At 48.5% G+C, this 14075-nt stretch overlaps 1 protein-coding gene across 4 annotated transcripts; it reads left to right on the plus strand.

Moving 5' to 3' along the window:
• Positions 1–1985: 1985 nt before the first annotated feature.
• Positions 1986–6631, plus strand: DKKL1 (dickkopf like acrosomal protein 1). Of its 4 annotated transcripts, none has more exons than XM_052656504.1 (5): positions 1986–2029; positions 2636–2810; positions 3215–3355; positions 3488–3580; positions 6320–6631. In XM_052656504.1, exons 2-5 carry the CDS (start codon positions 2655–2657, stop codon positions 6629–6631), a joined length of 702 nt encoding a protein of 233 aa, XP_052512464.1. In that variant the 5' UTR covers positions 1986–2029; positions 2636–2654. The 4 variants fall into 4 exon arrangements, with proteins under 4 accessions (XP_052512464.1, XP_052512463.1, XP_052512466.1 ...); XM_052656503.1 differs by lacking the exon at positions 1986–2029 and adding an exon at positions 2231–2363; XM_052656505.1 differs by lacking the exon at positions 1986–2029 and adding an exon at positions 2430–2503.
• The last annotated feature ends 7444 nt before the right edge of the window (positions 6632–14075 follow it).

The following is a 14075-nucleotide window of genomic DNA, read 5'->3' on the forward strand; positions in this document are numbered from 1 at the left end:
TTCCCTCCCCTTCCCCTCCCCCCTCCCCCCTCCCTCCCTCCCCGTGCCGTGGGCTCTGATCCAACTCAAGTTCCCAGTGACTTTCCGGAGGCCGGGAACAGGGGGAAACTTTTTCCAATACAGTCAGATCCCGCCTCCCTGAAGGCTCCACGTCTTCCACGGCTTTCCCAGGACCCCAGAGTCCGGACTCCCATCCCCCTCCTCCCTCGGACCCCGGAGCCCCGGTCCAGACAGACAAAGCCCCAGGCCGAGCCCAGTGGCGCTGCGGCATTCAGGACCCCCGTAGGCCAAAATCCCAGCCCAGCTCTCCCCCATGTGGCCAGACAAAGAGACGGAGGAGCCGAGTCAGAAAGGTTCCCCCTAATTTCCCGCCCCAGGTCCCAAACCTCCGGAGAGACAAGATGAAGATCCAGAAAGTCCCGGAGCCCCCTTTCGGCCACCCAGGAGGCCTCCTTTCTCCATGAGGAGGACCAGGCGTCCATAAATGACACGCACAAACCAATTCGGTCAGAAACAAGCATGGGGCCCTTTCTCACTTGAAACCGACACCTCCACAGACACTCACACCCCCCAGCGTCCCCAGCCCTTACTCCCAGGCGCACACTCCCAAACTCAGACACATCAACAGACACTCCAACTCTGGCGAAAGTTGCAACTCCACACTTAGACTCGGTCAAGAGCGCAAATTCCTGCCCCCCGGCCTAAAGAAGGCGGCAAGCAATTCAGAGACCGTCCCACGAACACCTCAACTCGTAAGGTGTAACTTCCCACTCGAACTCACACACCCCAAAGCACGATCCCCGACTCCCGCCGGCGCCTTCCTACCTACCTCCCGGCCTGGGGCTGGGGAGCCGCGGGCGGGCGGGGCTGCGAGGGAGAAAGTTGCCCGGGAGCTTTGTTTGGGAAAAGTGGGAGGGACCGGAGGGGGGGGCGGGTCCCGGCGCCGGACAGCGGGAAGGGGGATCCTACGGTGACAGTTTCGGGGAGGATTTTCGCTTTGGCCAAAGAGAGGTGAAGTCTAGCTGGGGCCTGTGAGAATTCTGATGCTTGGATCCATGAGAGAGGAGGGGAATGGAGGGTCTGGACACCTGGGTCTGAGGGAGAATTGATGGGGGCCCGGAAACCTGGGACTGAAGGAAGAGGAGACTGGGGGCTAAGATTCCTGAATTTGGAGGAGCAAGGGTCTGGGGCCCTGGCCTCCCAGCCACCCTCCAGTGTAGTTTGTGTGTTGCAGATGTGGAAGTGACTGATATTAATAGAAACACAAAAGAATCTTCTCTGTTCAACCTCAAGTGTATTTTTGAGGATAGAAGTATGGAGATGGGTTTCTTATTGATTTCCATTGGTTTCTCCTGATTGATTGGCCTCCTTGTGACCTCATCAGAGCTAAGGGTCTTGGGCAAGACGACTGGGAGTTTATTGGAAGTTCACGAAGATGCAGACTCCCGCATCCACATGCACTAGTGGACTAGAGGTGGCCGTTGTCCCAGGACCAGGAGACAGCGTTGGCTGCCGGAGGAGAGAGATGAGAGTCCCTTAATTATATCCCTTAAAGATGAGTGACTAGACTAGAGGGGCTGGATCAAGAATCTCATGTCCTGAGGAAGAAGGGATCCCAGGTTCCGGGTTCCCTGTAAGGTGGGACATAAGGCTGTTTTTAGGGTTTCTAGGGAGGAATTTTTTGGTGGAACCGTAGAGTTCAGCATCCCTACATTGCCCTCTGTTGAGCGCATTAATCGTTTCAAAACCTAAAGAAGACGAGAAGGGACAAGGAGAAGCTTTCAAAGATAGATACAAAACTAAGCAGTGGGGGAATCAGAAAGACTGTTCGGATACCTGTATTTCAAGAGCAGAGGAAGCCTAGGAATGGAACTGAGGGCTCTAGGGACAAGATCCAGGGCACAGAGGCGTGGCCTAGGTGTGGGGCGTGGCCCTAAGTCAGGGGCGGGGCCACCTTCGACTGGAGCGAGACTCCAGCACGATGGCCAGGATCAGAGAATACGGGCCACACTGAGTCTGCAGAGCAGAGGTCAGCCGACAGGGACGCGGTCTGACTGTGGGGGTGTGAATTTGAAATCAATGCCCGGCTCTGGCTTAAGGGGCGTGGCTCCTACCTCAAGGGTGAGACTACCCAATAGCGGGCCGGCCTCAGGGGTGAGGTAAGCAGATGGGGCGTGGTCAGACAATAGGGGCGGGTCCAAGGCTCGCGGAGCCCCTCCAACGCTCCAGTATCTGACCTGGGCTCGAGAACAGAACTGTTTGGATTTAACAGTCCGTGGACGGCGGGAGTCTTGAGTCCGGTGACCGCGCTGTGGTCTAGTATAAAGGCGGGGCCCAGAAGAAGGGGCGGGGCGTGGGAGAAGGTGAGGAGGAATGAGATCTGGATACGAATGTGGGAGAAGGAAAGAAATGAGATAGATCCGTTGTGTGAGACCGAGCCCTGAAGAGCCGGGTCTGGGGGGAGGGGAGGGACCGGACTGGACTGGGGAGGTTGGAGTAGAAGGTAAGGCTGCTGCTGCTGCTGCTAGGTAAGGGGAGGGGGCAAATGGCCGGAGTCTGAGGAGTTTCCGGACCAGGGGTAGGGAAGTGTCCTTGTCGAGGGAAGGGGAAGCTCTGACCCCTCTCTTCGCCGCAGCCTCCCGGCCCGCCCCGCCATGTGGCACCAGATATTCCAGTTGCTGCTGCTCTCCTCTGCCTCGGTGCCCCCCTCCACTGCAGCCCCGATCCGCGATGGTGACGTCCAGGAGAGCTCCTCAGGTTTTCTAGGTCTTCAGAGTCTACTCCAAGGCTTCACACGGCTTTTCCTGAAAGTAAGCGGTGGCCTGGGTTGGGGGAAAGAAGAGGTGCAGAGAAGAGAGGAACAGGGGTGACAGATGGTGACTAAGAGGTGGAAAGAGTTCAGAGAAGAAAGAGTGGGAGAGGGATTGTGGCCAGGTAGAAAGATAAGACAAGGAGAGAGAGAGTCAAGGGGCAGAAAGATGGATGGAAAGACCGAGAGACAGGAAGAGAGGGAGGGAGACAGGAGAGGGCAATAGGGACAGAGAGACAGAAGACAAATGAGGGGCAGGAATAGAAAGGTGATGGGACATATGGGGGCAGGAGGTGACTGAGTTAGGCCCTCAGGGTCAGACGATGGAGGGGGACCCTAACAAGGCTCCAGGTGTCCTGGGGAGTCTGGAGTTTCCACAGCTCACTGATTCCTCCTCTGGCCCAGGATGACCTGCTGCGGGGCATGGACAGCTTCTTCTCTGCCCCTATGGACTTCCGGGGCCTCCCTAGGAACTACCACCAAGAAGAGAACCAGGAGCGCAGGCTGGGAAACAACACTCTCTCCAGCCACCTCCAGATTGACAAGGTGCCTATGCCAGGAAGTCCCTCCTGGAGTATCCCCACGATCCCTCATGTTGCAGTATCTGGCAGAAGTGGGGGTGAAGAAGGCAAAGGAGGAAGGCAGTTTTGTTCTCACTCTCTCCTCCTGTCCTCACAGGTGACCGACAACAAGACAGGAGAGGTGGTGATCTCTGAAAAGGTGGTGGCATCCATTGAGCCAGGAGAGGGGAGTTTGAAGGGTGACTGGAAGGTTAGGACACACCCCTGGCAAAGTGTCCAAGCCAAAACATTTTCTGTAGTTTAGCAAGAAATGATAGATCCCACTCCCTCTGTGCTGGACTTCCTCTCTCTGGGCCTCAGTTTTGTCATCTGTCAAAAGGGACTAACCAGCTTTCGGAAATGAGGTTTACAACCTCAGAGATACATCCTCTCTTACTTTAAACCCCAGAGGATTTTGTAAACCAAAGTGCATTTTTCTCCAAATAAGATTCACCCTCATAAACCTCAAAGAGTGTTTTGAGTACCTCAAAGTACTCAAACCTCCAAGTATTTTTTAAGCTGTCCCAAAGAGCTTGGTAAATCTCTCCCTTGTAAACGTCAGAATGTGATTTTTTAAAATAATTCCTCAGTTCTTTATGAATCCCCAATCCTTTGTTCATCTCACTTTTGTAAACCTCTAAGAGCAATTCTGATCACAAAGTGCTTCTTTTTTGAACCTAAAAAGGTTTAAGAACCCTCAAGTGCTTAGTAAACCCACATGGTTCTCCCACACACACTCCCAGTTTTTTACTTTAAAAATTTCAAATCTACAGAAAAGTTAAAAAAAAAAAAAGTACAATAAACCTGTATCCCCTTTTCCACAGAGCAGGGTTTCTCAACAGCGTCACTGTTGGTATTTGGGGCCATGTAATTTTTTTGTTGTGGGGGCTGTCCTGTTCACTATACAATGTTTAACAGCATCCTTGCCTCTACCGCTGGACAGAAGAGGCGCCCACACCCCCTCCAGCTGTGACAACCAAAAATATCTCCTTGACCTGATTCACTACCTGTATAACATTTTACCAGACAGACTCTTACCTTTTTATTTTTGAACCATATGACAGTAAATGATTGACATCACGACACTTCACCCCTAAACCCTTCAGCAGATACCTCCTAAGAATGACACATTCACCTCCATGACCACAGTTCCATTTTTACACCCAAGAAACGTTACATTGATATCCATTATCTCGGGGCTTCCCAGGTGGCTCAGTGGTAAAGAATCCATCTGCCAGTGCAGGAGACTCAAGAGATTCTGGTTCAATCCCTGGCTCAGGAAGAACCCTTGGAGGAGGAAATGGAAACCCACTCCAAAATTCTTGCCTGGGAAATCCCATGGACAGAGGAGCCTGGCAGACTATAATAATGGGGTCACAAAGAGTCGGACGCGAGTGATCGACCCAGCACATACACACACACACACACACGTCAATTATCTCCGTATTTGTTTTCTAGGGCTGCATAACAGTCTCCCAGATTGGGTGGCTTTAACAACAGACGTGCATTTCTCATAGTTCTGGAGGCTAGGTGTCCAAGATCAAGGTGTCAGCAAGGTTGATTCCTACTGAGGGCTGTGAGGGAGACCCTGTTCTTTGCCTCTGCCCTAGCTTCTGGTGGTTTACTGACAGTTACTTAGTGTTGTTGGTGTGTAGATGCATCAACCCCATCTGTCTTTATCTTCGCATGTGGTTCTCTGTGCATTTCTAAGTCCATATTTCCCTTTTTCATAAGAAACTGGTCGTGTTAGATTAAAGCCCACTCTAATGACCTCATCTTACCTAATGAAAACTACAGTGATCTTATATGCAAAGAGGTCACATTCTGAGCTACTAGGGCAACCTCTTTGGCACCACGGACGAGTTTCATGGAAGACAGTTTTTCCAGAGACCAGGGTGCGGGTGGTTTGGAAGACGAGTGAAGCACATTTATTGTACATTTTATTTCTACTATTATTACTTCAGTTCCACCTCAGATCATCAAGCATGAGATGTCAGAGGTTAAGGACCCCTGTACTAGGGTCTTAATGGACCTCAACACATGAATTGGAGAGCAGGGAATTACAATTCAATGTGTAACCATCTCCTATACGGCTTCCTAAACCTCAAGGGACTGAAACACAGACTCTGATTCAGTAGGTGGTTGGCGGAGGACTGCTCATTTGCATAGTGATGCTGATGCTGTGAGTCCGCAGCCCTCACTTTGAGTCACAAGGACCAAACAGACACTGACATGTCTCTGCTGGACTGAAAGCTGTCCACAAGAGCTCATATGATTTTTGATCCAGGATTCAATCAATTTTGATCCAGGATCACCCATTGCAACTATGGTCATGATTCATTAATCCCAAAGAGCTTTGTATATTTCAGATTACTTTCTAAACCTCAGGGGGATGCTTAGTCTGGAAGTGGTTTTGAAACCTCCAAAATGTGTTTTCAAACCCAGAATATATTATAAACATCAGAGTATTTTTAATTCTAAAACGCAAGTCCTTTGTAAATAAGGCAAAGTGAGCTTTATTGGACTGGCCCAAAAGTTTGGGTTTGTCCATAAGCTTGTATGAAAAGGGCTTTCCTGGTGGCTCAGACAATAAAGAATCTGTCTGCAATGCCAGAGACCTGGGTTTGATCCTTGGGGGGGGGTTGGGGGGAGATTCCCCCGGAGAAGGGACTGACAACCCACTCCAGTATTCTTGCCTGGGAAATCCCATGGACAGAAGAGCCTGGTGAGCTACAGTCCATGGAGTCCTAAAGAGTAAGGACACGACTGAGTGACTAACAGACTTCTATGCTGCTGCTAAGTCTATAGAGCAACCCAAACAAACTTTTTGGTCAACTCTGTAATTCCCGAAGTATTCCCTAGATGGCAGAGTGGGTTGAGTAGGCCAGGGGCGCATCCTGAGGCTGACCCTTGAAGTTTGATAGGGTCTCCTTGTCCTCCCCTTCACCAGGTTCCTAAGATAGAGGAGAAGGAGGCCCTGGCGCCGGTCCCAAAGGCCGTGGACAGCTTCCACCCGGAGCCCCATCCCCGAGTGGCCTTCTGGATCATGAAGCTGCCGCGGCGGAGGTCCCACCAGGATACCCAGGAGGGCGGCCACTGGCTCAGTGAGAAGCGACACCGTCTGCAGGCCATCCGGGATGGGCTCCGAGAGGGGACCCGCGAGGACGGACTGGAAGAGAGCGTGCAGAGCTCCTCTCACTCCAGGCTGCCCGCCCGGAAGACCCACTTCCTGTACATCCTCAGGCCTTCCCAGCAGCTGTAGGGGTGGGGACCGGGGAAGCCTGCTTGTACCCTCCACCAGACCCCAGCACCATATGGAAATTAAACCTTTTTTCCAGTAGCACTGTCTCCTTTTGGGATCTGTCCCCAGGCCTCAGCCAACCAAGTCTAGCTTTGGGCATGGCCTCTGGCTGAGCTCTAACTTCTTGCCAGTGTCCCCAGGTTGTTCCCTCATTCGGACGCCATCTGTCTTCTGACTGAGCAACTCTGTCATCTCCGCTGTCACGTTTGTCCCACCTGTACCCTCGGCTTCCATCTCTGTTACCGCCTGCTCTGCTTGCCCTCAGGCTCCCAACTCTTACTCCAGTCCTTTCTGTCCACTCTCCATTAGCTTCCTATCACTGCCACACAAACCTAGCTACTTAAAACAGTGCAAATGTATCCTCTCAGTAACCCATAGTTCAGAAATCCAGGATGGCTGGGCTGGTCCTCTGTGCAGGTCTCACAAAGGCAACATCAAGGTATTAGCCAGCAGGATTCTTACCTGAGGCCCCGGGATGCCTGTGTTTCTGAGATCATTCAGGTTGTTGGCACAATCAAGTCCCCTGAAGGTTCAACTGAGGTCCCTACTTCCTTGGCTGTCTTCTGGGCCATCCACTCTTAGCTCCTGGAGGTCTCTCTCCAGTTCTTGTATGTGGATCCCACACCTCAAATCTCACAAAAATACGCAAAAATTTTCTCTGAGTTTCCCTTCTGCCCCATCTCCCTTATGCCTTCCTCCTCCTCTTCTAGCAGGAGTGTTTTGCCTTGAAGGACTCACAGGACTGGATTGGGCCCGCCTGGACAACATATGAAACAGGTTCCAGGAATTAGAGGGGGGCCATCTTTGGGGGAGGGGGCTTCCCTGAGAGCTCAGCTGGTAAAAGAATCTGCCTGCAGTAGATCCTGGTTCGATTCCTGGGTCTGAAAGAGCCCTTGGAGAAGGGATAGGCTAACCATTCTAGTATTCTTGGGCTTCCCTGGTGGCTCAAACGGTAAAGAATCCACCTGCAATATGCGAGACCTGGGTTCAATCCCTGGGTTGTGGGAAGATCCCCTGGAGGAGGGCATGACAACCCACTCCAGTATTCTTGCCTGGAGAATCCCATGGACAGAGGAGCCTGGCAGGCTACAGTCCACGGGGTCGAAAAGGGTTGGACACCACTGAGCGACTAAGCACAGCACGGCATCTTTGGGAAAAGCCATTATTCTGCCCACTGCATGTCCAGACTGTCACCTCCAGCCCCCAACTATGCATGTGCACTTCCATCTCACATCTACACCATTTGTTTCCACTCTCATCTTTTTTTTTTTTCCTGGCCATGCCACACAGTGTTGGATCTTGGTTCCCAGGCTAGAGATCAAACCCATGTGCCCTGCATTGGAAGTGCACAGTCTTAACCTCTAGACCACCAGAGATGTCTTAATTCCTCATTTTTATCTTCTCCTTCCCTCTCAAATCACATGCTGACTCCATCTTGACTCGCTCTGTTTCTCTTTCCCTTCGTGCCTCTGTCTGTCCCTCCATGCCTGTCACTTCAGACTCCATCTTTGAGAGCTAGGCTGGCTGCCTCAGCCACCTGGAAACTCACAGTCCCTGTCTTGGGCACCCTGTCCACCTTGCCCACTCCCTCCAAATCCTCAGAGCAACTCCTATTCCCTCCAGAACACCTCCCTCCAGACGCACCGTTGAGAAGGCACATCTGGGTCTTTAGGTGCTGGGTCCTGCAGGGGAGGCAGACACAACGTGTGTTTCCCTCCCCCCTCAAAGTCCAGGTTCCAGTTGGAATCACCCTGCCCAGAGACTCAGCACATTCAGGAAACTAGCAATGTGTGTGTGTAAATAAAAGAGAACTTTCTTTTGGGGGGAAAAATAGATTTTCTTTTATTATCCCAAATAAGCATCAGTATGTCTTCATGAAGAATATCAAAACCTGAATGGCCTTTCCATACCTTCTCTCCCCAACCCACCCCCAGTCCCATTCCCTTTCCCACCATTGACAACTATTTGTGTTTAACGTGTATTTTTGGTAAGTGTATTTTTGGTATATCAGTCAGCTAGGACTGCCCTAAGAAAATACCACAGATTTGGGTGACTTAAACAAGAGATATTTATTTTATTACAGTTCTGGGGCTGGAAGTCGGAGATCAAGGTGTTGACAGGTATCATGTCTTCTCAGGCCTCCCTCCCTGACTTGTAGGCAGCCATCTTTGTATCTTCATGTGGTCTTTTCCCATGCATGCACACATCTGTGTCCAAATTTCCTCCTCTTATAAGGACATCAGTCATATTGGATTAGGGCCCACCCTAGAGAACTCCTCTCTTTTTTAAAAAGAAAAATATTTATTTCTTTGGTTTTGAGGGGTCTTAGTTGTGGCATGTGGGATCTTTAGCTGTGGCATCTGGGATCTAGCTGGCCAGGGATTGAACCCCAGCACCCCCCTATATTGAGAGCACAGAGTCTTGACCACTGGACTACCAGGAGGTCGTGAGAACTCATCTTAATAATTCTTTTTCAGATTTTTTTTTCTAATGTGGACCATTTTTAAAGTCTTCATTGGGTTTGTTACGACATTGCTTCTGTTTTAAGCTTTGATATTTTTGGCTGCGAGGCATATGGGATCTTAGTTCCTCGAACAGAGATCGAACTCCATCTCCTACACTATATGGCAAATTCTTAACCACTGGACCTCCTGGACCTCCAAGGAAGTCCCATCATCTTAATTATCTCTTTATAGATCTTTTCTCCAAATACGATAGAATTCTGAGATACCAGCAGTAAGGGCTTCAACATATGAAATTTCGGGGGACACATTTCAGTTCCTAACAATAAGTAGTCTTATTTAATACAATTCCTTTTGACGCATGTATCTTTAATTTTCACTGGAAAAGACCCTGATGATGGAAAAGATTGAGGATACGAAGAGAAGGGGACGATGGAGGATGAGAGTTGGATGGCATCACCGACTCAATGGACATGAGTTTGAGCAAACTCCAGGAGGTAGTGAAGGACAGGGAAGCCTAATGTGCTGCAGTCCATGGAGTTACAAAGAGCTGGACAAGGCTGAGCCACTGAACATCAAAAATTTTCAGTTTATGTTGGTGGTATTACATCATTCTGGTGGGCCTTTTTTCTTTTCAGTACCATCTTTATTTATTTTCTTGGTCGAATTGTGGAACATGTGGGATCTTAATTCCCCAGAGAATGAACCCTCACCCCCTGCAGTGGAAGCACAGAGTCTTAACCACCAGACCGCCAGGGAAGTCCCTCAATACCATCTTTAAGATGCCTCCATATTGCACTGGTGCATCCAAAATCCACCCAATCCATTGAATAAGATTCCATGGTCAATCTCGCCACCCTCTCAGTGATCCACACCTGAGTTGCCTCTGATTTCCCACCATTACAAATAATGCTACAATAAACACTGGTAGAGAGCTTCCTCGGAGAAGGCAATGGCACCCCACTCCAGTACTCTTGCCTGGAAAATCCCATGGACGGAGGAGCCTGATAGGCTGCAGTCCACGGGATCGCTAAGAGTCGGACATGACTGAGCGACTTCCCTTTCACTTTTCACTTTCATGCATTGAAGAAGGAAATGGCAACCAGTGCTCTTGCCTGGAGAATCCCAGGGATGGGGAAATCTGGTGGGCTTCCGTCTATGGGGTTGCACAGAGTCGGACACGACTGAAGCGACTTAGCAGCAGCAGCAGCAGCCGCCGCAGCAGCAGCAGAGAGTTTCCTGGGGCTTCCCAGGTGGTGCATTGTTGAAAGAATCCACCTGCTAATGCAGGAGGAAGAAGAGACACAGGTTAGAGCATTGGGTTGGGAAGATCCCCTGGAGAAGAAAATGGCAACCCACTCCAGTATTTCTTGCCTGGAAAATTCCATGGACAGAGGAACCTGGTGGGCTACAGACCATGGGGTGGCAAAGAGCCAGATATGACTAAGCGCAGCACAGAAGCAGCAGCAAACACTAGTATATAAGCCCCTTTGTGGTCCAGAGGAAGGACAGGATGGAGGGGGGGGGCTCTAATCAGCAAAAGAATTGCTGGGTTGTAGGAGATGTATCTACTTATTTTGATTAGGTAGAATGTTCTGACAAGTCTGCTCCTCCTAGCAGGCCATACATGCATGCTAAGTTGCTCAGTCGTGTCCAACTCTGTGATCCCACAGACTGTAGCCCGCCAGGTTCCTCTCTCCATGGGATTTCCCAGGCAAAAATACAAGAGTGGGTTGCCATTTCCTCCTCCAGGGAATCTTCCAAACCCAGGGATCAAACCCACATCTTTTAAGTCTCATGCATTGGCAGGTGGGTTTTTTACCACTAGGGCCACCTGGGAAGCCCCCAGTCCATAAAGATGCCATAAACCTTAACCACATCTGGCATCTGGGGAAACAGATGTTTGTCTGCAGAACAGTTGAAGTATGCATCCACATGTGATCCCGATACTAACATTAAGACACAGGTTTTAAAGTAACTATGATGAATAAGTTCAAAAAATAGATGAAAAGATGGAGAATTTCATCAGAAAACTAGAATCTAAAAGAGAGGGGAAAATAGAATAAAAGAGAGGGGAGAGGGAAATGGAATCCAATGTATATTTTAGAACTTATAAATTAAAAAATCAGTAGATGAGTTTCACAGCAGATGAGACACAATGGGAAACAGATCGGGAGACAATATCTAGACTGGGGGCTTCCCTTGTGGTCCAGTGGAAGTCCACACTTTCAGTGGAAGACTCCACACTGTGAATGCAGGGGGCAAAAGCTGAATCCCTGCCTGGGGGATGAAGATCCCACATCCTGTGCAGCCAAAAATAATAAACTCAAAAAAAAAAATCTAGATGAATCACGCTGAATAAGGAGAGAAAATACAGGGCATTTCCTGGTGGTCTAGTGGTTAGGATTCAGCGCTTTCACTGCTGTGGATCTGGGTTCCATCCCTGATCAGGGAACTAAGGTATCCCACAAGCCAGAAGGCATGGCAGAAAAAAAAAAGGAACAACTTATATCCAGCTTTTAGGCAAATAGAGAAGGGCAGAGACCATTTTTATATCTGTTTCTCGACTGTCTTCGGCTCAAAACGATCCTTATGTCATAGCGGGATATTTTGGGAGTAATATATTCTGCTACCCTTCACTGTATATAATATTAACATACAAAAATCAATTATATCCCTAAACATTATGAACAAAAAGATTTTTACTGAAATTTTTAAAAATATGATTTGAATCAGCAGAACAAGCAAAATACCTAAGAATAAACCTAACAAAAGATTTGCTAGATCTCTAAACAGGAAACTATGATACATTACTGAGAGTAATTAAAGAAAATCTAAATAAATAATTCATAGTAACACTATTCATGGCTTCCCTGGTGGCTCAGTGGTAAAGAATCAGCCTACCAATGCAGGAGACACAGGTTCAATCCCGGGTTTGGGAAGATCCCACGTGCTGCAGAGCAATTAAGCCTATGCATCACGACTATTGAGTCCGTGCTCTAAAGCCCAGGAACTGCAACTACTGAAGCCTGTGCACCTAGAGCCTATACTCTGCAACAAGAGAAGCCACTGCGATGAGAAGCCCTAGCACTTAGAATGGAGATTAGCCCCCGCTCATCCCAACTGGAGAAAAGCCCATGCAGTAACAAAGATCCAGCACAGGAATAAACAAATAAATAAAATTTTTAAACAGTATTCATAATTGCCAAAAAGCAGACACAACCAGTGTCCATTGAGAGTAAAATGGTTCAATCGTGGCATATTCATAGAATGGAATATTATACAACAGTGAAATGAATGACCAACTGCCATAGGAGGGATTTTATAATGTTGAGCAAAAGAGGCTATAAATTAAGGGTGGTCATCTTTGGAGGGGCAATGATTAGGAGGAAATGTGAAGACTTCTGGGCTGCAGGCAATATTCTCTTTTTTTATATGGGTGGTTTCATTACTGTATTACTCTATTAAAAGCTTAGTTGACCCATAACTTAGAATTTAGCACTTTATGTATGTTACAACTATACTATAAAACAGTTTTTAAAATTATTTTAGGTTTTACAAAATTATCTTCCTCAAAAAAGGTAAATAAACAAGTACTGAAGAAATAAAATGAAAAATAACAAAAAAAGAAAAAAAATGAAAGAATGAAATCATACTAATAAAGTCAGCAGGGTCCACACCTGTCAGCCAGTGCTAAGAAAACACTAGGCAAACATTTTTATTGAACTCTATAAGACTCCATGTGGTGGATATTGTTTGTTCTCATTTTAGGGAAGAAGGGGAGGCTCGGAGAGGTGGAATCACTTGCCAAAGTCACACAGCAATGGCACTGTTTTCTTCAAATCTCACACTTTTAACCAATCACCACATAACTTGTTAAACAGGTTCTTCCCCAAGTGTTATAACAAGCCACCACCTAACAGCCAAAATAATAACTATCACCCAAGAAGGATTACTGCTTCAAGCCCTCAAGGTACCTAAAAAGCAATTATCTCCATTTCTAGGTTAGAAACCTGAGGCTCAGAGAGAGGGTAAGGCTTTGTGCCAAGGTTACAGGTAGAGAGTGATGGAGTCAAAATTCAAACCCAGGAATGTCTGACTCCAGCCTTACCATCATTCTACACAGTCCAACAGTTTTGAGGCGTAGGTTCTGTCCCTTCATTCATTCGACAAAAAATGTTTGAGAACCCACCCTGGGCCAAGGATATTCTAGTTCCCAACAACCTTCTACCGCTAAGAGCTCACATTCCAGCAGGGGATGACAAAGACAGTGTACAAATACAGACTATTTCATGGTGGAGAGACGAGCCTCGAGGACGAATAAAAAACTAAGTAGAGAGATGAGTCTGAATTATAGACTGTGTGTCAGAGGAAGGACTCTCTGAGGAAGTAACAGCTGGATTAATGATGATGGGATGAATGGGAGAATGTAAAATGATTTCTGTGTCTGGGCTAGCAAAGAAGCCAAGTGAGTAGGACACGCGTGCATGCTAACTCGCTTCAGTCGTGTCCGACTCTTTGTGACCCTTTGGACTGTAGCCCACCAGGCTCCTCTGTCCATGGGATTCTCCAGGCAAGAATACTGAAGTGGGTTGCCACGCCCTCCTCCTAGGGATCTTCCTGACCCAGGGATCAAACCCGCATCTCTCAAGTCTCTTGCATTAGCAGATGGGTTCTTTACCACTAGCGCCACCTGGGAAGCCCGGGTGGGACATCTTTTATCCTAAATGCCTCTCGTTAGGAGTTTGACAGGCTACAGTCCATAGGGTCGCAGAGTCGGACACGACTGAAGCGACTAAGCACGCTCAGAAGTCAATTTGGGATGTAATCCTGGAGACATAAGAGACGCGGGTTTGATCCCTGGGTCGGGAAGATCCCCGGGAGGAGGGCACAGCAACCCACCCCAGTATTCTTGCCTGGAGAATCCCATAGACAAGGGAGGC

The sequence above is a fragment of the Budorcas taxicolor genome, chromosome 18 (assembly GCF_023091745.1).
Source record: "Budorcas taxicolor isolate Tak-1 chromosome 18, Takin1.1, whole genome shotgun sequence".
Classification (NCBI taxonomy): domain Eukaryota; kingdom Metazoa; phylum Chordata; class Mammalia; order Artiodactyla; family Bovidae; genus Budorcas; species Budorcas taxicolor.